The following is a 27,954-nucleotide window of genomic DNA, read 5'->3' as shown; positions in this document are numbered from 1 at the left end:
AAATTTACAAGTGCATCACAGGACCCACTTGTACTGTTAAACAGATGGCACCTTCACAAGACCCAAAAATATATAACAATTTTAATTGAGCCAATGCAAAACAGATTTGTGAAATAAAATAGTACATGCCAGGTCTAATAAGGCTCTTACTAGAAATTTTGACATTAAGTAATTTCGTAACGCCACAAGAGGTATTTAGAAGATGCTCATTAGCAAATGTATCGTTTACTTCACTTGCCTATGGTAAGCCCTCAAGTTCCTGATCCGTACGTTTCTACCTGCTTTAATTTCTGCTCGGTACACTTCGTCAGCCTCCCTCGGATGTGTGAGGCTTGCCCTTTTAATGGTGTCGTTCTCACAACCAGCTCCTCGGGGCTGGATCCTTTTCTCCTTGCTGGAGACGGTGGCAAAACCTCCCGCCACCTTCAGCAGTCTGGAGGGGAACGTGTCCTTCTGGACCTTCCCTTCCCCGGCCCATGACCTGCTTAGTTGAGCCCATTCTGCTGATAACGTCAGCCTGAAATTTTGACAGGGAAGGAATATTTAACCCTTCAGTGTCACCTGCCGCCGAGCAAACCTGCTCTTGGAAAGGGAGACCTGTGCCGGCTGCTGCGGAGGACGTGTCCGCGGAGCCTGTCGCCGGCCGTCCTCGTTCTGCCCGGTCTGCGTGCGGGGAAGCGCCAGCGGAGCTCCCGAAAAACCTGTACACTTCTCTGCCTGCCCATACGTACGCGCCGAGCAGGTGCCTCTGAGCAGACTCGTGCGCTCCCGTCTGAAGGCAGCTGCTGTGCGTGGAGGTGGAGTTATCGCTGTGTCGCCTGCCTTCTCCCACCTCCTGCTCTTGGCTCTCCCAGACCCTCTGGGCCGCAGGCTCTTCCCGAGCCACGGCGGCCGTAGGATGGAGGAAAAGTCAGTAGGGCTTCTGCAAGCTGAGTACGTCTGGGTGAGGTCTGGGAGGGCAGCGTGTGCCCGGGATCATCCCGCGGCACCTTACGGCTCCGCCGGAGCGGTGCCTGAGCAGGAGCGGAGCGGTCAGAGTCAGAGCCGGCCTCCCAGCCCGGCAGGCGGAGTTTCCGAAAGTCTCCTCGGAGCCTCCTCTTGCGAGTGAGAACTTCCAGTGAGCTAAAATCTAAAGACAGATGGTGACGGCACCTTCGCTGCTTCCCAATGAGCTAGGAAAAAGAGAACTGTTCTGCAGCAGCCCACTGTTATTTTAGTGAGGAGGCAGCAGTCAATAACCACAGGGTAAAATGTGTATTTTTCCCACCTGGAAATAAACCCTAATTGATAGCACTCAGTTTCTTCACCCTTCCCTGCAGCCCAAACTGTGATGAATAAAAGAGAGGGTTCTCGCACAGCTGGAAAGGGATGTTTTGTCTGAAATGACAGAACACAAAACTCCCCGGTCCCTTGCCATGTGCGGGGAGGAAAAGCAAAAGTTAAAGCCTTCTATGGTTCTACCCTACTTGTGGCTTTCACTTTTTTTTTTCCTTGAGTACATCACTGTGATGTGAATTGTAAAGACATGCTTAAAACTGAAAACAATGAGCGGTGCAGTCTTGTGTCACCACCGGTTTTGAAGAGGCCGGGTAACTGTGTATTCAGAGCCTATCAAAATCACGGGGAAGGGATGTAAACATGACTTGCACGAGGTACCGTTCACTGAGACGGTTAAAAAATAATGTTATCTTTTGCCTTTAAAAAAACCCACAACACACAAGAATTGGGATGGCAGCCACAATGCGGGCGTGTTAGAACATGTTAATGTGATGACGTGAAGTAAACATCAACATGTAAAACTCAGAGTTGTGATGTCGCATTAAGGACCATGAGAAGAGGAGAGATGCGGCACGGTAATTTCCTGCAGGAAAAATACCAGCATGAATTTATAGCAGCCGCCCGGGCTTTCAGGCAGCGCTCGTGACTCGGAATGAACCCGCAGCGTGGCACTCGAGAAAATTCCCTTACCTTTCACCTTAGATCAGCCTGACCCGTCTCCTCTGGTTTAAGCCCAGCGGATTAATGTTTGATGAAAGCCGTATTTCTTGTTAAATTAAAAAACAACTGAAAGGGAATACTGAAAATTTGGTTTTAATTTTTATTTCATATTAGCTCCAGTTAATTAATTTCTGCTGTTATCGAAACGTATAAAATAAAAACAGCCTTGTTATATTTAGGATATCCATTGTCCGCAATAATGTTTCCTGTTCTATAAATCCTGCTTTGTCTCGGTCATAACAGCGGCTCCTCAAGCACTGGCTCGTGGCATCTCTGCGCATTTTGCGCATCGCTTTTTAGAAAAAAAAAAAAAAACAAAACAACATTTTCACCAACGTGCTCTTCTTGCTGGTTGATACTCTGGTACGTGGTGAGGGCTGCGTTCTCTTTCTCAGCATGATCGAGTAAAAGGAGCATCAAGGAATCTCTTAAAAATTGAGAGCTAGTTATAGAGTGCCGTTAGTCTCGTGCAGCCCCGGGTTTGGCTGAAGGCTTGCCTGCCAACGGCGTTCGCGGACGTGCAGGGATACCCGGGAGTCGAGCATAAAGACAGGGAAAGCAACTCTCCCTTTTCCTAACGCTTCAGGTTTTTTCTGCTCAGTTGTACCGCATCTGGAACAGGTTTCAGTGGAGCTGGTGGCATCTGGGTGAGAATCCATTTAGACTTTATTTCCCCTTATTGTCCCCTGGAATTGACACTTGCTTCCCCATAATTACTTTGTGTGATGCTGTCTGTGTGCGCAAGGTGTGCGCCCTTCGCAAGGCGGCTGCCGGGGCAGAACTGGGCGGGAAGGGCAGGAAAAGAGCGCTCGGCGTCGGGGCAGTGCGACCGACGCCTTTGCAGGTGAGTGAAACAGCACACCACTCGGGAGCAAAGCTGCTGTTACTGCCACCTCTGCAGGCGTTTGGAAAGGGCCAATGGATTTTTTAGGTTTTATGCTTTTCTTTGCTCTTCACACTTAGAACACAAAAGCCCCAGACGTGTTCTCTTTGCCAGGGGAAGGTCTCTAGCGACCAAGCCAGTGTCCCGCGGCAGTGGGCGCGCGTGACCGTGGGGGTGCCCGTGCCGGGAGTGGCCGTCGTGGCTCCCCCCACCGGGGCCGGGGCAGTAACCGCTGACCGTACAGCACAGGAACCCGGAGCGCGTGTTCCTGGAAACCTCGTCGCCTTCCTGAGAAGGGACACTCCTCTGATGAGACGCTCTTTCTCCCATCACTTTTTGAGAGCTCAGAGGTTTCCTAAACTCATTTAACATGTGAAGGGTCACAGCACCCAGTGCCTGTAGTTGCTGTGGCATCTGTATTTTGAGGATCATTTTGACGTGGAAATAAGATCCTGAAATAAGAGCAAGCACCTTGGTAAAGAACCGTTGCAGACTGTGGCGTTTGTACATACTCCTAAGTGGAATGTTTTCTGGATCGCTCTTATGCTTATTTAATTTTTCAAGAGACACTTACTTTTCTCACGCAGGCTAAAATAGACTCAACAATGTTAGCAGGACGTGGGCTTTTTGTAAGGAGATAGCCACGGTTTGAAACTGCGCAAGGGACGTTCTCTATCAACCCTCCCGACTGTGGCTTTCTCGAGCATTTTGAGCTCTCGTGCCAAGGAGGTCTTACTTTGGGTCATTTTGAATGAGTGGATTTTAAAGTACTATTACCCTGTGCCTCTTGCCCCCCACATTATTTGTGACAGACATTCCACGCTGTATGATAATGAAATTCTTAGGGTATTATCTTCAGCTAAATGCAAAGTGTAACATACGTCATATCAGGCCAATTAGAAGGGAAAATCAATGTAGATACCTGAAATACGTTTTTGCTTGGTATCAGCCACTCTGTGAAAAACTGTGCGTTCCATGATGTTTAATGACTGTGGATAGACAGCTGGAGAGGGCAGATGATTATTATTAGTGCATTTCTATTTCTGTGGCTCTACTTGTTACCGATAGTCTTTGAGAGACAGCAGATAGATGTGAGGGAAAAACCCCCCTTCATCCGCATGTTCTCCCGTTACGCAACACGCTGCTCAGAATGCAAGCTGGCAATTCCAGCGACGTCTCAAAAGAAGTGTCGCGTTTACATTAAAAATGGAGGACAAATAAGTAAAATGGAGCAGAGCTTATTTTCACTTGGTGTGTGATGAGATGGGCGCTCCTGCCTGTGCCACCTCAGCGCCTCGAGGAGTGGTACAGAACCTCTCCTGCGTCCTCGCAAACCTACCTACTTGTGGTTCTTCATCTCAAGTTAGGCTGGAGACTACGCAGAGGTTTAATCGGTGGCTTGAAATAAGCCAAAGACTTGTTGACGGTTGGGCATCGTGGATAAAATCAGCCGTTGGTACGGAATGGGCTGAAACGTCCCCAGCCAACGGCCCGCGGCATCGAAGCTGCGATTTGGCGAGGCACAGGAGCGGCCAGCCCTCTGTGGGCACTCTGTAGTTGTGTTTGGGTGACTGCGGCTGGGTCCTGCACGAGCCGCTGTGTGACGGGTTCTGAGGAGCTGTGGAGGGGTCGGGAGGAGCCCGGCTCGGGCTGTGCCCACGCGGGGCCACGGAGGGCGGGCTGTCTCTGGCAGCCGGCCTCGAGGGCGACTGTGCGGCCGGCAGGATGAAGGTGTGAGTTGGGAGGAGGATGGGAGGCTAGGGGGGAGGAGAAGAAGAAGGAGATGATCACTGGAACTTAGATAATAATTTTATTTATAGTCTAACGTGCACACATGGCTGTTGATGATGAGGCTACCGGTGACATAAATAAACTCAAGCAAAAGATGTAAGCGAGTGGATACATGTAAAGGCTTCTTTGGGCAGTGCCACGAATTTGGACATCGACCAAGAGAATTATTTACGTCCCTTGCAATTCCAATGAAGAGCACAAAGGAGATAATTAGACCAGGATGCTTCGCGTTGCTCTTTCCATCTTGCGCACATTCATGCCCACCAAATGTGAAATGTTCGCCTTTTCCCCTCCAACGTGATGGTTGCTGAACTTATTTTTAGTGTCATTTGATAAGCCTCCCTGCTCGCAGAGAGACATCCCACTGACCCAGCCACTGGTCATTGTCTATACCAGTTCCCATCAAAGCGGGCGCGCTTTGTCAGGTTTCGACTCGAATATCCATTTTGCATCTGAAGTACAGTATCGAAAGTGACTGGATCATTTGAGCCTTTTTCTTCAGCTGCTCCCTCCTTCCTCCCCCACAGTGTTTCCGCTCACGCTAACATAACTTGGCATCGTCGACGTGACACGACACTGGTTTTTCTAAAAAATTATAATACATACATTGTCAATGTTTTGTGATGGCCGGCGCTCCCCTATATTTAATTTCTAAATTGATGGAGGGAGGTCTTTTTCCGCTGCTGGATCTTAACCAATGCTCGGTGCCCCCTCAAACGGAGTAATGCACATACAGTAATAGGTCATTCAATGTCAAAAGGCATAAAAAAGATGAGCAAAATCTTCACAGGCTGCTGCTTGCTGTTGCCTTTAATTATATTAATTAAACTTTGAAATTCTCATGCAAAGAGAGTTGCTGGCTTGTGACGCTGAAGAGCCCTTGGAGATTTGGGGGGGGGGAGGAACCCTGAGATACCAGCTTAGTGGCTACTGCTTTTTTTTAATCTAAAAAAAAAAAAATACATAAGCCTACGACTGCTAGGTATGTTTATAGATGGTGATGTTTTATGCGCTACTGAACTCCGAATGCAGGAAAGGGGAAAAAAACCACCAGCCACAGTGTCAAGGTCTTGAAGCATCAGTCCCTCAAACTCCGCTCAAGATCTCTGGTTACAGGCTGTCTTCCCGTGGAATAACGCTCTATTAATTTTCTTCCTGTCCCGGGTGCATAATGAAGGAAAGGTGTCTTCAGAAACTAAAGGGCAAAGTCGTGCTTGCTACCAATACCTTGAGGCATCCTGTCTACATTTTGTCATGCGTGTGCACTTTGCAGTGTTAGAATGACAAGATTTCCAGTCAGAAGGTTCCCGTAAGGCACGATGCGGTGGGAGACTGGCGAGGGTTTGTGATCTGACACCGCTGGAAGGCACTCGGCTCGGGCGCTTGCTTAGCCTGGTGGGAACTCTCACCCCCCGCCTTTGGCTAGTAGTCCCTGGTTAAATAACACGTGCCAGCTCTGCATCTCCGCTAAAAGCACATTACGTCCTGAGAATGTGTAGTCCTTAAAAACCCATAAGGTAACAAAAATAGAAAACCACTATCATCTTTGGTGTCTTGTTCTCCCTTTCGTGGTCTGTAAAAGCACGGGCATGCGAGTCAGCGCTTCTCTTCTCGTCGCTGCTGCGCAGGAGAGCGCCGAGGCACTGGGGCCGGGGCCGGAGCCGGGAGCCCGCTGCGGCAGCGCCGGCGCCTGGGAGCGGGGGGTGCAGAAACCTTCTGAGTTCGGGCTTGAGGATGGTCCAAGAAATGCGAGGAAGCGCTCGGTTCTCTCGGCTTGGTTGAAAAGGGGCAATGTGGCTCTCTCTCCTCCTGGTATCCTCTTCTGCTCCTCTACTGAGACTGAACTCGGGTGAAGTTGATACATCGGCCCTGAGGGGGGGAAAGAGAGAAGCTCTTATTGGCGGAGGAATAAATGCAACCGAGATTTTCGAAGGCTGAATATTAGATGCTAGAAGGAGGCTGTAATTTAAATTCAGATGTTTGTGAAAATAACATACCCATGAAAAACCTTTTAAGGATTAATGGAAATTACCCAGAGTGAGGCACTACATTTGACTTACAGATTTATGATGTTAGGAAAGCAGCGATGACACAGAAGACACATTTTGAACACTCTCAGGTCTTTTGTGAGGATAATTTACGAATTCTGGGTAGCTGGTGAGCAAACTCAGACCTATCTAAACATGGTAGGGGACCATCTCAGCGTAGACAGATACTCCCCCCAGACCCCTCCCAAGCCAAATCCTCACGCAGCGTAGCATGGGGAAGTGGGACCGTTAGTTACCAGAGCTGCTGCTGGTTTGAAACTGCGTTTTACTGGCAACAGCTCGAGCTCTGCGTCTATAAACTCGGTTCTGATGTGCTTTAAAACCGCCGTGCACCAAAAGGGAAAGCGGTTTCTCCTGGTGTCACACCAGAGTAAATACCATTCTCCCATAAATGGGCCCAGATTAATCCTGACAGCTTTTGGTGTAGCTGAATGAAACAAATCCACTAGCAAACATCGTGACCCCTTTTCATTAATTTGGGATGAGCACTAAAAATCGCCAGTGACTTCTCGGAGCTTATTTCAGTGCCCAAACTCCAAATCGATGAGGGGTGTCTGCAGTAGGGTGTCCTCTCAACAGAACAGCTCCTCTCCTTAAGGAGCTGCTCTGGGCGCAGCAGCGATGCCGCTCCTTTCTGCCGCGGAAGGCGGCGGCTTACGGCCGGCCTTTCTTCGGGCTTCTCCACCCGGAGACAGCCGCTCTCCCAGGAACGACGTGGATGTGGGGAGTACGTGTATGACACGGCGTGTGGTACGATCGGTGAGCGCCAGCCCATATGGCATGTTTGGGCGTGAGGTCCTCCGGTAATTAGACAGTCTCCCCGCTCCGGTGGGGCCCGTAGCACACCGTCCCGCAGCGGGACGGCGGCGGGGGCTGCGGGAGCCATCGCTGGGGCGGTCCCCGCGCGGTGGGGAGACCTTTGAAGCTATGCGGGGTGCAGGTCTCGCAGAGTTCAGGGGGACTTTACATGAAAGGCTCCCCAAAAAGAAAAAAGCTCCGCGAGTTTCCTGTGTCCCCTTCAGTTCCTAATGGGGTACTGGGACCGTGCTGTGTCTGGGAGGCGATTTATAAGAGAAGTGTACGGGGTGGTGCCCGGAAACCTGTGCTCGGTTTGGACGGGCAGCTGTGCCTACGCCTTCAATCCTTATTCCTTTTTGAACATGTGTGGTGGGGGGAAAAGTACTACTCTCTTCTTAAGAGATTATGGCATTACCAAACAAAATTAGGGCTGATTTTCATATTCCTTTCCTTTATTTGTTTTGATCTAATGGTTTTACCGGTTATCAGGGTGGCTGACTGCACACAGCGTTACGTGGCATTGCTCAGGCAAGTCTCAGCTGGCACCTGCCCCTGACTGCCACGACAGCGGCAGTGTTCCCATCAAGGGATTCTCTTTCTAACAATTCTGCTTCTGTCAACTGTGTAATAAATAGAAGTGTGGTGAATTGGTGGGTACAGTAACTGCCGGAACGTCTAGCTGCTACCGGCTGTATTGCAAACGCAGGAGAGATGCCGAGGGATGAACCAGGAGTGCAAAGGGAGTCCTTTAAAGGCAAAGTGTAACAGTCCCGGGCATCTTTACGTGCCGTTCCACTGCCTTGCTGTGGTGGGGGTGGTGGTTGTTTGTTAATTAAGCATACCAAAATGAAATCTGCGATAGAAGCAAAGTATTTGTGGAGCATAGAACCCAGAAATGCCGTGCAGCTCGAGCGCTGCCGACAGCAGAGCTGATGTTCAGTAAACGCTGAGAGCAAGGATGTTCCCATCCGAGTCAGTGCCACCATAGAAGGCAGCACTGCAGAGCGTTAGCAGATAACAAGGAATGGGGGAGTCGCAGGAGTTCCTACCTCATGTAATTAATATTACAGTTTACCCATCGATACGAGGTTTCTGCTTTTGTCTGTAGCTTTCTCACTGTTCTTTAAAGACGCGTGTGCATGAATTTATAGGAATTTGGGGCAAATGATTTGACCGTTATTCATTTTGGTGTTTGCATTCAGTTTGCAGTTGGAAGGCGTTTTAGTGGCTCAGTGCTTTACCTGATGTCTGAAATAATCACTGGAATCGAAAATAACTTCTTTGAGGTCTGACTGCATGAAGTCGGTAAGCGCAGTGCATGACGAGGGGCTGGGATGCTGTCAGGTAGCTCGTACCAACCCGCCCTGGGCGGCCCCGCAGCGACCGCCGAACCGCTCTGCCCTGGCCTGGCAGCCAGGGGCCGCGGCAGGTCTGCAGCGCTGCGCCCTGCTCCGCTGCCCAGGGCCCTTCTCAGCACTGCACTGCCCCGCGCTCTTGGGCTGCCCTTCGTCTGCTAAAGGCCGACCACGAGCGGTAGATGATTTTTGAACTATGTAAGGGGGGAACTAAGGAGGAAAAGGAACATAAACCTGATCCGTAATAAATCTGGAAATTATGAAGCCTTAAAATAACATTTAGAGATGTTCTCTTAGGAGTTCCACGGCATAGCTCGCACTAGAAATAAAAAAAAGACTCTCTGTTTTGTTCAATACCCGCCTGCTCTGCCTGCCCCTAGCAAGGGTGAGAAGGGGTTTGGAAGACGCTCCTCCAATACTTCTTTTTGCCTTTTTACCTGAGGTGGGGTCACTTCCACTCTGAACCTACCCGGAGGCAGTAAGTTAGTGAGTATATCCGATGCACGATCAGATAGTGCTGTAACTTCTGTGAATTTATGTACCGGCAACTTTGTCTACCTTTGCTTATTTAAGAAAACTGGCGGGTGAGAGACTTCAAATGAAAACAAAGCCTTCCACATCAGAAGCCATTTTTTGTGTACAACGTGATGCTCGCAGAGGACAAAGCTGAAATCAGGATGTTGGAAAATACACCGAAAGTGCTAATTAATGAGAAGGTCAGGAACGCTGTAGTGTCATTAACGGTACAGCAAATACTGCACGCCAGCATCATAGAGAACAGCTTTTACGTTTAGGTAATGGGATGTGACAAGGTGCCTGGTTTCACAATACCTACACATGAAATGCATTAAAAAGTAGCTTTCAAGCCAATGTAAAGGGCTTTGAGCTCTCACCACACTTACAGTTTTAGTCTAACTTGCACAATTACCATCTATACCTTTCCTAGTATTATTTCTTAGCAGAAATGGACACGTGGATATCAGCGAGCCTCTCCTTGGTCTGTTTGCCACAGTTCGTTTCACGGACCTAATTCTTTCCCCTAAACGCTGCCTTAGAGGGTTCTTCCTTCCAGGACGAGTGGCCCCAGACAAGGCAGGGACAGAGGAGAGCCTTAAGTAAGCAATTACCATTACGGTTCCCCACTCATCTCCCACGGTCCCTGCGCCCGAGCTCCTTACTGGAGGACTGCCGGGGGAGGAAGGAGGGGACGGCGGCGTTGTTTGGTCAGCCAGTCGCGATGGGGTAACCCACCCGGCAGGCAGGCAGAACACCCCTAACCAGCACCTAGGAAGTACCAGCTGTCAAAACACCGTCGATATGGGACAGTAGCAGATACTAACAAATACACTGTAAGTAGTTTAAGTGCGATCTGAAACCATTCACGTTCTATAGATGGGCAAGCTGAAGCAGGCAGAAGGTAAAAGACTACTTTTCAGTTGTTAAGGAGTTACCACTCCAGATCAAAGCACTATGAACTGTAGGTTTGCATCGACTAGAAAAGCGGGTTATAAGTGATGTAAGTGAAGTATCACTGTCTTTGTGCAAGCTGGTTGTGAGGTAAAGTTGTTCCTCTAAATGAATTCAAAACTTCCTATATAGTGATACCTATTTCACCATTAAGAGCAGCTTTTAGAAACAGAATAGTAAATTTTTCTTCTGATTAATGTGAACTTTACGAAAAGGACTATTTACTTAAATAGAAGCACTGTTTACCAAGCAGGAGACTCATCAGTCTATTTTTGGCCTTCACAATTAAAACACACTTGTTCTGTGTAACTAATTACGCCAGGGAATTACCAGCCCAGCAGCACTGCCGCGATCACCAGTTTGGTGAGTTAATGTTACGCTCATGTCCCCGTAACTCAATTAAACTATCAATACAACCAATCTGAAATCAGATGTATCGTGCCTTGTAAATCACTGGGTCATAAACCTTAACAATACCAACATGTAGTCAGTATAAAATTGAACTAAATTAGTGGTTTAGGACTGGAGTAATTAAGAAATGAGTTATGCAAGTATTCTGTGATCTTTGTGGGGGTTATGGGAGTTGTCTCCAGGTGCCAGATTCAGTAGGGAAAAAAAAAAACAGCCCACCGTTAACCATGGAAGATGCCCCACACCACAGGTACTGCAGGAGAAGAATATGGCAGGGGTTTATCAACACCACCACCACCAGAGGAAAGAGATCTAGGGCAATGGTTTCTAAGCAAGAAGGAGCGATTTTATGTTACATCAAAGCCATTTCTTAAATGGAATATATTCCTGAATAACAGTGGGCTATTCCATGGGGGCAGCGGGAGGCGGCAGAGGCGCCCCTGGAGCGGAGCCTGCCGCCCCGCGGCCGAGCTGGCCTGCCCTGCCCCACGCGCTGCGCAGCTCCCCCCGAGCAGCTCCTGGGGCATCTGGAGAGTACATTAGGTTTTGCTTCTCTGCTGCGTTTTGTTTTTTTTTTCAAACTGAACTACAGACTTTCTGCTCTTACCGTTCCAAGCTGCAAACGTGTACTGTCCTGGTGAGCCAGTTAACCTGCCTGTTGAGGGGGGTTGCCCCCTCCCCTGGAGTAACGCAGCTCGGCACGGAGAGGTCCAGAGTGTGCGGGGGGAGAATGAGCAGCAGCACCCTCCTGGAGATGACTGATAAATTTCGCTAGATCTTGTGAAACTGAACTAGGTGAAAGGCAACAAAGGTCTAACGGCAGATTTCAGATGAGTAGCGGGACGATAACTGGCCGTCACTGAAGTTGTACACATTGTGTTTGTTGAGGTGAATGCAGAAGCCCCTTACTGAGGTCACAGCTGAGAGCTCTTCACCTCCCTTTCCCCCACGGCGCGGTGTTGGGGGGTCACGGGCCGGGGGCAGCGGGCTGCCAGTGCCGTAGCTGCCGGTTTGGCCGGGGAGAGGTTTACTGCCTCAAATCGTGTCAGAGTAGAACTTTTTCTGTTACTAAGTACCATCTGGAGCGCCTTGAGCTTTTTGAGAAGCATCTCTTTTAGTATGTGACATATATGAAAGGAGAGAGAAATGCACCAATAGGGATGTACGGGCTCTGTTCTCGGTATCTCAAATGTGGCCTGGGTGTGCCACAACAGCGACAGCAGTCCTCGCAGCGCTACCGCCAAACCTGAAACTTGGCAGTAGAACTATTCCTCTTAATTTCCCCGCGTGATAGGCTTTTTGTACTCGCATGTGAAATAGTACGCTAATCAATACCTTCTGAATCTAAGGGCCTCGCTGCATGGAATGGACTTTTCCAAAATGAGTATTTAATCACGGGTTGGATCGTTTTAAGTTTTCTGGCTTGCTCTCTTTTATTGTGTTGGGTAATTGCCTAAGAGGATGCAATTGAAGGAAATCAGGTTCTCTATAGAAAACCTTGAACGCAGCATCAACGTCTGGATGCTGTCACAAGGGTCTCAGTGAGAGGTGATCTCCTTTGGGGCTGTGCATCCTTCATCACAGCCTTCCTCCAAACGCTGCTGAGCTGACAGGCTCGAGCGGCCGAGGAACTGCCAGCAGTGTGACACGGAAAGCTGAAGGGACACAATACCCTCAACTCGGAACAGGACTTCACATCAGCGACCTAGCATTTCAGGGGCTGGCTGCTCCTGGGTACTCATTGCTCTGAGGAGGCAGCTTTTAACCTGCCACCTTCAACCCGCTGCCTCTGGCTTCTGTTTTGGTGTGTGTGGCCCCGCTTGAAGTATCCTTCAGTAGTTCAGAAAGGGCGGGTGAAGCGATCTATAAAATGAAGGAGGGTGGAGGTGGGATGTGATGAAATCCAGCCACCCGGCCTATGCTGCACCGTCTGGTCTCGTGTACTTTGTCGCTCGGCCATGCCTTGTCCTCGTGTATCACTTACTTTCTTTAACGTGCTGAGTAACTGTATATATAGGAGAAGGTTCCCTGTGCACTGCTGAAATGGTGAGCATCCAGCTTAGGTCTTAAAAACGCCTGTGTTTTCCAGAGGAGCACTTACAGCTCTGTTTTGTCCAGAACAGTTGTATTACCCCCTATAGCGCACAATGTCGTAAGTTGTATTACCCCCTGTAATACACAGTGTCATAAAAGACTGGCTCATTTTGGCCTTGGAGGATCAAGGTCCTCCACCCTCTGTCACAGACATACCAGCAGAAGCTGAGAATCGTGTGCTTCTGCCCCCAGCTGCAGTGTCCCCATAAAGAGAACATACCCTTTTGGGATTTGTCATTTATATGGCACTGGTGAGCTCTGTGCCCTCCAGCCCAATTGATCAGTGCCCGTGCAGCCGTGAGGAAGGAGAGGGTTTTAGAATAATGTCGCTCCCGAGACACAGATTTAGTGATGTCATTTATGTGGGCCCTGTTCTTCACAGCATTAGCAGAGCATCTTTCACCTCTGTGATCGGTGCATCCCTGTTAGCCCGGCTTTGCCGTTCCCCACACAGCTGTCTTCTCGCGACAGTCTGCCGAGACTGCTGCGGCAGTCTGGGTCAGCAGATGAGAATATGGTTTACCTGATTCTGTTTATTTTTATGGTTATTTTCCCTGTGGCCCAGCCTGTAGTTTGCCTCTCTGTAAGGAATCAAGTTGAGAGTATCGGGTTCTTCCCTGTAGAGCTTTCAGTAAAGGACAGGACTGTGTAAACCTTTTCTTCTTTGCTAATGTGAGGGAACAGGCAATTTCCTGCTTTCCAAACCTCTTTAGAATCATTAACTCCCAGCATAGAGCTTTCTGGGGATAATGAACTCTTACACGTGCTCCTGCCCTGCACGCTCACGTGCAGCTGCGACAATAAAAGGGCCTTTTAAAGGAATAAAAGGGGCAGGGATTCAAACCAGGTGCCGAGATGCCAGCACTGGCAGCACCTTCCTCGAAGCCCTGTAACAAGAGCTCAACAGCAGTGGCTGTTTCCTTCCTGGAAAAACCCCGCTGCTTCCCCTCGGCAGAGCCTGGTGCCACCGAGGCCGTGGAACAAGACAGCCGCTTGCGCCGACATGCCTGCGTCGGGCTCGGGAGCCAAACCCCGCTATCTTACAGCCTTCGGGAGGGCCATCGGTGACCTCCCCTCGCTGCAGCTGGCAAAAGCAGCATGAACTAGAGCTAGTGTCACCTTGCCCCATCTCCTGGGCATTAAAATTCTACCGGCATTAACATTTGTGCGCTTCTTTACTAGCTCCCCTGCTCGGGATGTATTTCACTGCTATAACCGTTAGAATATTACGCTCACCTCATAAATATCCGTTGACAAGCTGGAAGCACACAACTGAAGTTAAGTTTATATATTTTTTTAAAGATAGCCGATTTATATGTTTTCTTTGGAGAGGGGTTACTAACCCACCCATGGCCTGTGCAGCTCTAAGCAGCGTTCAGAGATTTAAACTCACATCTCTCTCTCTCACGCTCGCTCTTTGTCCCTGACGATCAGGTAATTCCTCGTCTCAGACACCCGAGAAGCTCAGAGCATTGGAAGAATTTGGAATTGGCTTTGTACTTCCGCTAACAGAAACCTGTGTGCTCAGTTGCCAGACCCTTAGTGCCGAAGCCTCATCCCTGCAGATGTGCATTGCTACCAGCGTATTTTATCTAAAGGAAACCCATTTTAAGTTGTCGGAGTCTCCTGTCCCTGCGTATGTCGCGTTACTGCCCACAGAAGACCACCCACAACAGGTTTCGGTGGCTGCGTGCTCACCGCCTGCCGTCCTAACGCAAGAGCGCTGGGCAGCCGCACAGGTAGCACGTGAGGCCCAGTCGGCATCCCTGAACCACGCTATGGCGGTAGATATTTAGCAGCTGGGAAAAGATGCCTTGCAGTGCTATACACTGCCGGAAGTATCTTTTTTCACGGAATAAATCAGCAGTGAATCCCTTAGAGGAATGATCTTGAACTGGCATTATTGCTACAGAACCCACTGCTACTGATGCCGACATCAGGATTATTTCTAGGGCTGCCCAGGGAGGCCTTCTCCCCAAAATTGCTTAATTCATGGCTGAAACGTCACTGACAGAGATGAGCTAAGCTCTGAACCCCAAGCACAATACTGGATGGGCTCAAAATCCTCCTAAAGGAACAATCAGGTAATAAAAAGAAACCAGCTATGGATGAATGGCACTATATATTTTCACCCTAAGAAGGATTTTTTTGTCACCCTAGCAGTTTTGCTAGTAACTTGAGCTAAGTGGAAAGGCACATAACGTGTTTATTATCCTCATATTATGTACTGTAACCTCCTTAGCATGTGTGCATGAACCTCACGACCCTTCCAAGCCATCTAGCCGTCCTGTAGGTCAGCGTTCAAAAGTTCCATAATCTGAATTTCAAGAGCAGTGGTTTCACAGTGCAGACGGGCAGCAGCTGCCTCAAAACGCCACCGCTTTGAGACGAGTGTGCCAGCACACTTACGGGGACCTCAGTCGCTGAGGCCGACTTCACGGCCACCTCTCGGCCCTTGGTCCTGCTTTACTTGTAGGCAGGTAAGGGGAACGTGGAGTCAAGAGCAGAAAAGGAGGACAGGACTAAGTTCTTTGAGAACAGAGTTCCTGTCTTTCTGCACCAAATAAATACTGTATTTTAGAGTATAGGCCAACAAAACAAAGCTGACTGTAGTAGGTTCAAAACGGGTATTTTAAAGATGCTGTCCAAAGATATAAAAAGTGTAATGGGTGGCCAAGCGCCTGTAGCTGCTGCGTCAGACAAGTATTTCTCGCAGGAAAATATGCAGCTTAGTTGTAGCCATCTGCCTCAAACTTTTACCTTGAGATGATTTGTGGAGAGAAACCCTGCAGGTATCTTAAACCCATTGATGGGTTCTATCTGATGTAGTTCCAATTCAGCACTACGCTCTTGTTGAACGAAGTTGCTAAGTTCTGGGTTGCTGGGTTTTTTCGAGTGCCTGTGATTTAGGCGCGTGTTTGGCAGACCTGGTGTTGACATGGTTTGCTGCCTGTCTGGAGCAACCGCTCCCTGCTGCAGAGCAAGCGTGCGCGTGTACAGTGCTGCTGCTGGCATCTGGCAGGGCTTGGTGCCCGCTGCGTACGCGCTTTGCTTAGATGGAAACGAAAACACTTGGTGCAGTGCAGTGAGGAGTCAAGGGGTATTATCTGTAGTATTTTTAGTGCACTGGCGGCTTTGAGAAAATGCTATTAAGAACAGCTTTTCACCCCACTAATAACGCTTATTTTGTAACTGGACATATGGACATTTCGGCACAGTTGCTACAGCGAACGAAATCTTCAAAGTACATGTTTACCAGTGGAGTAACCTTGTGAAAGCTGGGACCGGGGGGATTTTGTAGCTCAATATGCCGTGTGGCACCGAAAGGAGTGCTTCTGCCAAGACTCCTGGCACTGGAGAGCAAAGACGCAGGGCTGGACTCTCAGCACTCTTTTTCCACCTTTGAAATTCCAAGTAACGTCCACAGAATAATCTGAAAAGCTCCATTCACACTGAGCCCCCGCTAACCAAGTCAAACGTGACCAGCACAGGCGCCGTGCGGCTCCCCTCGTGGCTGAGTGCCGGCCGCCCTGCCAGGTCCGTACCAGGGAGGCAGCTCTTGCCCTGACGGGTTTCCAGAGAAGGACGTGAAGGCGAGTGGACCGCAGAGGTACGCAGGCAGCCAGGGAAGGGAATGGAAACCGGTGCTCAACTAGCACGAGCAGTTGCCATCCTGCCTAGACAGTTTTTGGTAATGAAGAAGGGAGGGATTTATCTTCCTTTGCCAAGTTCTCTGTGACTGCTTTATTCAGCAGTTCTCCAAATAAACTACTGCCTTGAAGAAGAGCGGTTGTGACAAGCTGCCTCTCCTGCGAGTTGGCCTTCCAGGTCTGGGAGAAGAGAGCACGACGAGCTGCTGCGCCGGTTGTGTGGGCCTTAGGGGAGAATAAAGCTGTATGCATTTGTAGCATCTGCTTCAAAAGGAGGTTGTGGCAAATATTTTATTCAGCAGAGCTGGAGGTCTCCTGTCTCTAGAGGGCAGGAGTTTGTTGTTTTCCTCATACGAGGCAAGCATCGCTTATGCAAAAGGAAAGGATGTGGAAATGGCCTGGAGAGTCCCTGTTTCTCGACCACGGGTTCTTTGGAGCGCGGGCCGCGGCACGCTCTCTCCATCTGAGCCCTTGGCAGTAAGCCTCCCTCGCTGGCAGCGCTTCTGCCTCCGTGGAAATGCACCATGGCCTGGCAAGGTTTGACCCTTCTTTCCTGAAGGACGCGTTCTTGTTTTCCCATTGCAAGCGCCTGCCAACGGAGGGCTCTTCTCCTTCGGCTCTAATTCTGCCTGGGAAGGCAGACCAAGCTCGTTCGCGCTGCCAGAGGGAAAGTGACCTCTGTCCTGGCCGCCGTCCCAGCACACACCTAACCCGCTGCTGCCGCTCGCTCACGTGGGCGCGATAACCAGGACATTTCTTCTCCCGTCATCCCAGCGGCATGCTGAGCTGTCACTGGGAGAGCTCCCTCTCCTCAAGTGCGGAACCGGCGGGGTGGGACTGTAGCACTCCTTCCCAGGTGAAGCTTCAGCAGCTCCTCCTCGATTTCCGCGCGAGACGCGTGGCTGCAGCGGGGTGACGTGCTGAACAACAGGGGAGAGGCTTTCTCGCACAAGTCTCTCTGCTCTTTGAACTCTTCAAAAACTTTCCGGGAGGAATCCTGGTCAGGAGTGTTACTGGGCATCCTGCTGGTGTTATGGGAGGACTTCAGCCAAGCTGCCAGCAGGCCTGATCCTTAGTGCCAAATACTTTCTTCCCATTAGCATCCTAAATGACTCCTCCAGGCCGCTACATCTTTTGTAAGAAGAGGATATGCTACTAGATGCCTCACATTTCAAGCCTTGTAAAATCAGAAACAGAGTCCAATTTTAAGCCCACTAAAACCAACAAAAATCAAAACCTGGTGCTTTGGCATCTTTTTCATCTAAAAAGGCAAAGAATATCAGAAATTTACAGCTCCTAGAGATGGCATCTCCAAAGCAGAAGTCAAGTATCTCCATTATTCCTCCTTCCTCCCCTCTGTGCCAAGTGAGAAGAATGCAATTTATCTTTCTCTGAAATCAGAGGTAACAGCAGATAAACTATAACTGTCAGAAGAACTCTTCAAAATCCTTTTGACCTCCACCATGACCTCAACTCTGGAAAGTCCCCTTCAAGCTTCTCCTAAAATCTCCTTCCTTTCGGAATACTTCCCAGTCATCTTTTTCTGATCGACTTCTCTAACCTGGGCTTCTCTGAAGAGATGTTGTCATCTTCAAATGGCTCATATATTTAAGAAGCAGGTGCTCCGCCGCCATAAAGTCCGTAAGTCATCCAGGGGTCCTGTTCTCAGCGCGTAACAGAGCAATAACACAGCGTTCATATCCCGGCTGCGATCCTGGCCCGTTGCATTTTATGGTATCTGACTGGCATATGTAATTACTGGTGAAGAGAGAAGTCACCCCAAATGCACAGCATTTAGGATGCTATGTGAATTATTGTAAAATAATTATCGCACAATTATTATGAGGAAAAAAATCCACTTAGGAAATTCTGTGGGAAAATGTGGATCTATGTGAAGGTGTGGATGGGGTCTAAGCGGATTCCCTTTGGAGGGGGACGAGCAAGCCCCTGGCACAGCGGGAGGGTGCAGCTCTACCGCCACTGCAGGCACTTGGCTCCAGACGGCTCTGTCGATGGCCGGGCAGAGCCCCGGCAGGAACGTCGCTCTGCCGCGCGGCTGCCTGCACACACACTGCGGGTAGCAGCCCTCTAGATGCCACTGTGATCCAGCTGTCGCTCCACCAGCTGAAGCCTCCACAGCGGTATCCGAGAGCTGGATCCTTCCCAGCGCTGACAAATTCAGCATTACTGACGCTGACCACTGGCCCAGTAAAGAACGCGACGCCAAGCAGTGCGCCCACCCCTCAACCCGCGTCGGCTTCCCCAGTACAGCGGGTACACGGCAACCAGTCAGCTCTCCTTCCTGCAGACAGAACCCCGCAGCACGTCGTTAGGCTTTTGTTTTCATTCAAATGGGTTGGTAATCCTAAACTTCACAGCTATGTGGACATCCCTCCCCCTAGAAAAACCCGTCTCTGTTCAGAGCAGCGTTAGAAGTGGCAGCTCCAGAATCCTCTACCTTGGACCAAGGCCTAAATCCTTCCTGAAAGCCAAACCCTCGTGCAACACCCTAATTAAAATGACCGCAGAATGTATTTTCTCCCGTGGCCTGCTCCACATCTGATCCAGACCTGCTGCATTACGAGAGAGAAGACTATGAAGCCGTCTGATTTGTTTGTACACATCTCTGTCAGTCTGCCTTGCTCTCACTTTGCAAAGATGCCTGTTAATTGTGCATCAGGCATATTTCAGAGGGTGCTAAGCTACTGCTACTGTTGCTGGCATTACTGCCGGCTGAAGCCGTAGCCATTGACCCACGATCCACTGTGCCCGAGAACACAGGAGAGATTGCTCTGACTGGTCCGTTACAATAACAAGTGCTGATTTCTGATGCTGATAAATGGGGACAAAGGTGAAATGCCAGTATGTGTTTCCACATCTGTCTCACATACGAATTAGGAGTTGGCGCCTCTGTCCAGGACCACAAAGTGTTACAAGGGAGGGCTGCAGGTCTGGCCCCCTGCATACAAAACTGAAGCTTCATCTCTTATTTGGACCATTACAGACCGCAGAAGCGACGCTGCTAGGAGTCGCGGTGCTCTGGTGAACTCTAGCTACTCGTAGCAGGCACGGGCCGAGGCAGCCTTCGAGTAACAGAGCTCTCGCGTGATAGAAGATGAGGACCGGTTGGTCGCCAGCACAAGACGAGAGGAATGGAAGAGTTCTCCTTGGACAAGAAGTTATTGCAGCAAGCAAGACAGGGTGGGCAGCATGCATGCAGCAGGTTTCTGTAGTAATTCTTTGCCAAGAGGTCTGTAATTTAGGAGGACAGTGTGGTGTCTGTCACGAGCTCCTTTTCAGGACTACCAAGCAGTTGGCCTGTCGCAAGCGGTGCTGGCAGCACTGCAAAGAGATACTGCTCTGGTCCTGCGGCAGTTGCACTCTTTTCCTTCCTTGTGGACTGGGGTATGTGCGGTGAAGTCCGTATTCTCTGAAATCTTTTTTCCTCATTGGAAATCACTGCTACAGATGTGCCTAGTGGAGATGCTAATGTTCTCCAGAAGCTGGGAGAAGTGTCCCGTGGGGACACAGTCAAACTGCATTGATTCTCTTCCCCGTAAGTTTTTCCAGAGTGTACATTACCAGCTAGCTACAACTGGAAAAAGGATTTGGTATGGGTCTTTTTATGCTCTGAATCCTGAGGAAGGACAGGGTGTTTATGGCCTGCAGAACTACCCACACGGGATTTGCTTCTATCGCTGCCCAGACACTGTCTACATCACTTGACTTACAAGCACCTCTGCACTGCCCATCTTTCCTCTTAGGAGCTCTCCTGAGAAACACGGGGGAATGGGTACGTGGTGCTGGATTTTGTTCTGTTTCACAGTTTCCGCCTTTCCCTTTCTCCCTTCTTTTACTTTGATCAGTATAATTTTATAATGAGTTTGGGTTTTGGTGAGGCTTTATTATACATGTACCCAGAGATCTTGGTATTAAGTGCATTTTATAAATTAATAAATAAATATGCTCATTTGTTGTAGAATTTCTATTGTTGATTTGGGAACAGTAAGCTCTTGCAAATCTCAGCTTTCACCTTGCCAATCACTGTATTCCTGTAAGTGCGCTGCAGTTATTTGGAACCTTTTCTGGGTTGGTGTTGGCATCCTTTTGCTAGATTACATTTATGCATTAGTACCATCTGTGCCTGCTGTACCTTCTGTGAGTTAGCCCCGGCCAAATGACTGGCATTTATCTGGAAGTGCACTAAAAAAAAAAAAAAAAAAAAAAAAAAAAAAAAAGAGAGAGAGAGAGAAAGAAAAAGCAAGGGGGGGAAGGAGGAAGAGAGACAGTAAGGACAGTACCTAGAGCTTTATGCTTGCTGCTGGCTCTAACGGGTCTTGGGGAGGGAAGACACGGCGGTGAGCACAGACACCTGCACTGATGTCCCTCATTTCAACTGCTGATGAAATCTGCTGTGTCCTTTCTGAGGTTTTCTCTCTAAATAAGAGCTGCTTCATCCTGTCGTGGTACTCACATAAATTCTCCCTACCCTTGTGTTCTAATGGGAAGACAAACTGCTAAGACTGAAGAGAAACAACTCCTGCAGTCTGAGGGACAGCTTTGGATGGGTGGTGGTCTTCCATTGCGCCTTGTTTGGGTTTGGGCAGAGGGAGTTTGGACCGAGCAATGCCTGTGCCTTTAATGTGTCCGCTGGTACTGACGGTTATTGACAATATGGACCGCATATAAGAGTGGGGAGGTCACGACACCGGGTTTATCATTTTCCTCTCTGTTCAGAGTCATCTGTTACTCAAAAAAACCTTAGCCTTTTGCTGTGCATTTCAGTGGCACGGAGCACGAGGGCTCTTGGTGTGGAACAGCTCCACCGAGGCCAGCCAAGGCGGCGGTGGTGGCCAAGGGAGGCGCCTGGCCCACCCTGGGGGCTCCGGACCCCCGCCTAGACCAGCCCGGCAGAGGGGAGGAAGGTCCACCCTGTGCTCGCAGAGCCCTTCCCAGGGAGCACGGCCCACAGATGGCACACGAGGCCTGAAAGCAACAGCGGCTGCGCTTGGGCTGTTGCAGGAAGGTCAGTTTTTCAGACATGCTCTTACCAGCATCCTGAGCTGAGCTACTCCCCAAAATTACTTGTTGGCATGCTGCTCCTCACGCTTTGTGCCGTCTTAATCACTCTTCCTTCAGATCTACATCAGGATGTATGAGAAGAACTAGAGCTGGTTCTATAAATATTTATATAAATACATTTTCTTTGTTTTGTTCTGAATGACCACTTTCACACGGTGGAATCTTTTCTACTAAGAATGTGATATTTGGAATTCAAGATTTGCTTTTTCTTTCTTTCCATATGTTCTGTGTTAAACATATGCTATGCTTTATATTTAAAAACTAGCAGCAGACTGAAAAAAATAGCCCACACCACAAAAATATGTTTGCTTCATTATCTAAAGCTTCTGGGGTTTTGTATTTTTTTTTAACACATGGTGGGGGGGAAACACCCTTGAGGACAATTTCAGAATGTGAAACTAACTTTTAAGAGCGGCGGAGAGAGTGAACATCTGGTTCCTCATTTGCAGCATATATAAGGCTTGTCAGAGCTTAGAGCTATGCATTGCCGTGTTAGAGGCAGTGATTGAGTTGTCAGCTTTGTCATGACGGAAGGAAGCCCCTCCACTTCATTTAGGAATTGGCCTTTGAATACTCGGATAATACTTAAACTGGCCTCTGCTGAAAACCTGCCCATGAAAATGAAAACTGACCAGCCTCTGGCATCTGTGTCGCTTCCCACCTTCTGACCTGAAAGCCCTTCTCTGTGACTCCCCTGTCTGGGATCTCACAGCATTTTCCCATTGATCCTCTCCCGCACGCAGCAGTCCCTCCCTGCTGCTCGCCGCGGGCGGGCGGCGCGGCGCAGCGCTCAGTGCGCGGTGTCGGGCACAGCCAGGTCGCGGCCGCAGCACCATGGGTGACCCGTTTTGCAGCACTGACATGCAAAGCAACATGCCACCAGTTCTTTTATATGTGCCGCCGTTATTTATATCCGCTCCGCCTGTAGTTTTGGGTGGGGGGGTGAGGGGGGTGAGGACGACAACTTCACCAAGAGCCAAGTCAGCATCTGTACGCAGCCGGTCCGTGCCCGGGGACTGCTGTGCTCCGGGGGGTTATGGGGCCGCGGGTAGAGCCGGGAAGCGCCTCCTCAGAACAGCTCCCGGACACTGACTGCGCGAGGCCACGAAGAAGGGCGTTGCCAAATCCTCCCCCTTCCACTAAGGAGCTCCGCGGTTTCCCAGCACGAGGCGAGCTCTGGAGGCGCTGGGCTCGCACCCGCGCCGCAGAGTGCAGGTAGAGGCACGCGGCAGACCCCTCTCCCTGCTCCGAGAGACCCGTAGAAATGTCAACATGAGAAGGAGAAAAAAGTTCTAAGAGATGGGAAAGAAATTATAGTCACCCTCATAGTCTATTCCAAGATTGCTGCCGAAGGTATTCAATTTTTTTAATTGGCAAAAAGAAAATTAACAATCACCACCAAAAGATCCTTGTTTAAGAGTAGGGAAACGGTACAGTATGTTCAAATCGAGGTAAGATTTAAAAATCCTGTGATAAATCTAATTGGTGAATTTAGGAAAGAAAATGGGGTGTGTCATTTGCTATATAAAAATTATGTGGCTGTTGCTATGGTGATGCCTTGTTTATTATACAGCAGAGTAAACTCAAAATTTGCTGCCTGAGAGCGCTTCAAAGTACATACTTTTTTCCCCACATTGTTTTAGGTGTTTTCATGAATGTTTAATTTGCTGTTTGGGAGGGGAGGAGGAAATGCCCGGTCATCCTCTAGCTAGGTATGAATATTTTAAACTTTATGAAATCACTGGTAATTTAGAACTTGTCTCTGAAATTACCTGGTAAATGACCACAGCAACATTTAGAAGTAAAAAGCAATGAGGTGCGCACAATTACCTTCTAAAGCTGGGGACACACACATACTTAAGCATGAATTTAATTATAATACGAGTAGATTGCTGCCTTTTCTAAATCCTGTCTGGTGAGGATGACAGCTATTTCTGGTTGAAACCATAATAAAACAAAAGCCTACACTGTTAAATTATAAAGTTATAAATAAAAATTCTCTTGCAGAAATAAAATATAGGTTTAATTACTGTAATCAGTTGCATATTGCAAATCATATTTTCAAACAAGTGTAGTTAAATTAGCACGGGTAGCTTTGTGCACTATCTTAAAATGGCTTACGTGTATTAAGCTGCAGTTAGTAAAGGGCTGATCTAAGTTAAATGATTTTTAAAATTTTTAAATGACCCAGGCCCGTTGACAAGGGGTCTTGTACCCGTTGTAACAGAATCTCATCGAGCCAGTCTCTCATTTGCATATGTAAGGCCTTACTGTAGCCTTTCTTAACAAGTAGCCCTGTTAAGCCCCACTTTGCTTGTCTGAAAATCCTTGCTCCCAGTTAGACCTTCGCAAACCCACGGAGGTGTTTCAGAGTTTGTGAATTTGTACAAGTACAAAAAAAAACTTCAAGACCCGCTGTTGTGGCTTGAGGCCGGATTAAGCCAACGCGCTGGCAGCGTTATTCCTGCTGCGGCTGCAGCCAGCGCCCGAATGGACTCTTACTTGCTGTAATGGGCTGATTAACCGTCCAGGTTTCCTGCTCCCATAATCTCTACAGGTGTATGAACAAAGTACCTCAGCTAAACAGGACAGAAAGTGCCATCAATGAGGTGTGTCTTTTTCTTGACTGATCCTGTTAAAATCAACCATTAACATAGGAAGGTGTACAAAATATTGTTAGTGTCATATAACACTTCATTACAACATGGGAAATGTAAAGATACAGGAAAATTTTGCTAGGAAATAATTCTGTAAGATCTATCCAAATAATAAAACTAAAAAAAAAAAAAAAAAACAAAAAAAAAACAAACACCAAAAAAACCAAAACTGACATGAGAAGTTGGAATGTGAGAAGTCTCTATACTGAACCAAATCTGATTTCAAAGCAAAGTTTCTTTAAAAATAAACAGTCTTCCTGCAGTGCTTGCAACCCAACTATCACAGCATTATAAATTAATGTAAAAGATGCCAAAAGGCCCCTTAAGCAGAAAATGTCAACACGCAAATGTGAAGCAGGAGATTTACAGAAGAACGTAAAGTCTCCAGGTCCCACCGAAAGGCTTCCCATCCCGTAAGCCCCTTTGAAAATCTCAGACCGGCTGCCCTGAGAAAGCCGGACTGGCTACTGGAAGCACCTTCTCCTTCAGACCAGACTGAATTTAGGGGCACGGCTGCTTCTCTCCCACCCGCGCCTGTGGGCAGAGTGTCTGCGGAGCGTGGTGCACACTGATACAGCTCCGAGCTGGACCCGAATCGCTCCCCCCCCCCCCCCTCGCCTCCCTTCCCTTTCATGCGAAGGTACGGCAGAGGTCTCGGATCGGCTCACGGCGGTACGTACCATATGTGCTGCACTACCTATGCACAAGAGGACGAGTTAAGGGCGGAGCGTCAGCCCTAATTGGAGTGAGCTGTCAGAGCAGAGACGGGCTGGCAGGTTTGAAACTCTGCCACTTGGACATTACAACCATCACGTGCCAGAGCTCCTTCTCTCCCAAAGGATAGCACAGATTACACTCAAATGATGAGGTTAATGTGGAAAGAAGTGGCTTGCGCTATGACTGCAAGAGACAGGCTTTTTAAAAAAAGCCTCTCAGTAAACAGCTGATTGGAGTGAAAGGAGGGCAAGACATGGAACGGGCACTTAAAGAGGTTTGAGGGTTTCTTCCTAAGGCTCCTAAATAAAGGCCTCATTAATGACATCTATTATAAAGACTAAGGAACCAGCAGAAACTGGCTTTTGTAACAAACAGCAATTATGAGGTTGCACTACAGCGAAAACGTCGGAATTTAACTTGAATTGAAATCCCCCCCACCCGACAGAGACCAGATAAAAAGCTTTGGCTGAATCCAGACCTTCCAAGGCTGAAAGCTGGGGAAGACTCCACCCTGCAGAGGACCCATTAACTCAGCTGTAGTCTCCCCAAAAAGAGCCAGCTAACATTTTTTTCCACAAATTGTCGCCTTTGAAGAGGCTGGTTAAGGCAAGACTGAAATGACTGGGTAACGATGAAAGAAAACCAAACAAAAATTCCTGCACTGCTAAAAGCTAGGGATTTACACTTCACTGGCGGCGGCATTTGATATTCTAGGAGAGCTTCGTACAAACGTCTTATTTGTTTGGGGAAAGCCCTGTAGTCTGTGTAAGGTTTGCTGTCGGTGAACCACGAGCACGGAGGAGAAGCGATGCTTTCGGGGGAAGCACGGGAAGGGGCAGCGGAGCTCACCCTTCCGCCGAACCTGCCCAAGGTTGTAGTTGCATCTGCAAAGCCAGGACAGACATCTGTAGTGTACCACGGCCAAACCCGCCACTAATTTTCCATTTCACTATGATTTATTGTTTCAGATGGAAGCAGTGTTTATTATAGGCATCAAAAACTCATTGCTGCATTGTGTCATCTTCTGGTGTCTTAGTAACGTAAATTAGAACTGTAGAAGCCGGGTGTGAAATTAACACCAGGAAACACTCAAGAAAAATATTTATGTGAATGATCCAGGTTTCCTGCACAAGAGCACTCTCTGCGATGGGTTATCTTTCCTCTGGTAAGAGCCCCGGTGAGAAGCTGACTGGAACGCCGACGGTGCTGGTGCTCAAGTGGCGGCACAGAGCTGAGCGCGGTGATGCGTTGGTTGAAAGGGGCTCTGGCTTTTCAGCCGGCTGCGGAGCCCCAGCCCCAGGCACCACACCTCTGTGGTTGCAAGCCTTTAAAATCGGAATAGCCAGGGGTGGCGCTTTGTGCGTGACTCCTCCTTCTTACGGGGCCTAAAAGCAAAGCCCAGTTGCAGCTGCGCTCGGCCATGCTCCCTTGCTTGAACTCCTTGTGAATGAGGGCGTGCAAAGACTTTTTCTTAACCTGTGAGCAGAACAGGGAGAGGAGAGGACGTAGCAGCACCTGGTGTTACGGCGGGGCGCTGGCCATCGTTCTCCTCAGCAGAAATACGCCGTGGGGTCTTGGCAGTTGCGGAGAGTGAGCAAGGAAAGAGGTGTCTCTCCGTGCGTGCAGAATGGGCGCTGGCACGGTGCTGTTCCTCTGCCGTGCACAGCCGCTGCCCACCTCTACAGGACTTCTGGGTCAGTCTTTCCTAAGGTCGCTGCTCTTCAGTCCGCCAGCGCTCTGCCGCCGGACAGGCGCTGTATTTGTTAAAGGGAAAGCCTTCGCCGTCGTGCCTCTGCCTGTCTGTGTTCTCCACCTAAGGGACAGGTCACCGGCTGGCACTGCCAGGCTTGGTGGGACGGGACCGAGTCTTTATCAGGGATTCAGGAATTCCCTGGGTAGAAGACATAGGAATAACTGGATAGCTTACAGTTTGGGGGAGGAATAAATTCTTAGCATTAATAAAAAAGAAAAAATCCTCTGAGATCTCTTTGAGAGGATATTATCACTAAGGCTTCAGTACTACAAGCACAGATCAGAAAAAAATGTTTCTGCTCTTTATCTTTTTCTTACTACCCACAGACGAGTGATTTGGCTATACCTAATTAAAAAGAAGGAAAAAGTGGCATAAGCTTAATTAAGATTTTAATTCAGTTACAGACTATAGGAATAAATCACTGCAGACCTGATAGTGACAATAAGAAAATACAGTGCCTATTCTTCCTCTGTAATAGAGATAATAACAAATGATGAGGAATCCTGAGAGGAGAAAGGGACGGGAGAGGTTCTGCCCCCTTTTTGGGTCCCCTTGGGCACGGTGCGGTCGCAGTGGGATGACACCGGCAGTGGCACCTGTGCTTCCAGGGCCGGGGGGACACACAGAGGTAGGCTCTGTGAAAGACTGCTCCTCCTGCCGTTGTGCCTCCCGTGGACTGGCCGCTCTGCGGCTGCAGCATGCAGGAGGAGAGAGGCCAGCTTTTGTTCGACAGAAGTAACGAAAAAAGAGCAGGTGCCGTCTCTGTACTCTGTGCATGAATTCTGGAAGGGATTAAGCAGCCAGCTGTATTGGCACGTTATCTCAGAAACAGAGAGGAGCTTGTCCTGGTTGCATACGGTGCTCTGGACGCAGCAGGAGGTCCCGCAGCATCGCGGCCTGTGGGACTGCCAACACGCGCCGAACCGAAATAGCCCTGGAGAGACGCGGTGTGCCAGCAGCTGCGTGCAAGCAGAGCTGCCGAGCTGCTCGTAACAACGTGTTTGGTAGTTCAGACATTCCAGTGGGATGTTCTTAATCCCGGGGCTCGCTCACCCACCGCCAGGGGAGCGCAGTCCCGCTGCGGCTGGGAAGTAACACCCCGTTAGCACCTAGATTGGCACTTGGTGGTGCCAAGCTACACCCCCATTCGAAAGGAATCCCAGACTTGTTGGGCCACCCGAGCGCTGCTCTCCCTCAGGCTTTCTGGGGCAGGGCATGCCACAGTGCTGACAGACAAACCCCAGCGCCGC

The 27,954-nt window shown here is 49.1% G+C and overlaps 1 protein-coding gene across 1 annotated transcript in view; it reads right to left on the bottom strand.

The window, feature by feature from the left end:
* Positions 1-4,683: 4,683 nt before the first annotated feature.
* ANTXR2 (ANTXR cell adhesion molecule 2) overlaps positions 4,684-27,954 on the bottom strand; it is a 107,948-nt gene continuing 84,677 nt past the window's right edge. The window contains exon 17 of the mRNA XM_082482536.1: positions 4,684-6,541. Coding sequence (XP_082338662.1) covers positions 6,503-6,541 — 39 coding nt within the window. The 3' untranslated portion in view covers positions 4,684-6,502. The remainder of the gene's footprint in view (positions 6,542-27,954) is intronic.

This window comes from Vanellus vanellus (genome assembly GCF_965231255.1).
Source record: "Vanellus vanellus genome assembly, chromosome: 4".
In the NCBI taxonomy this organism is placed as follows: Eukaryota; Metazoa; Chordata; class Aves; order Charadriiformes; family Charadriidae; genus Vanellus; species Vanellus vanellus.
This window is presented reverse-complemented; position numbering and strand designations above follow the sequence as displayed.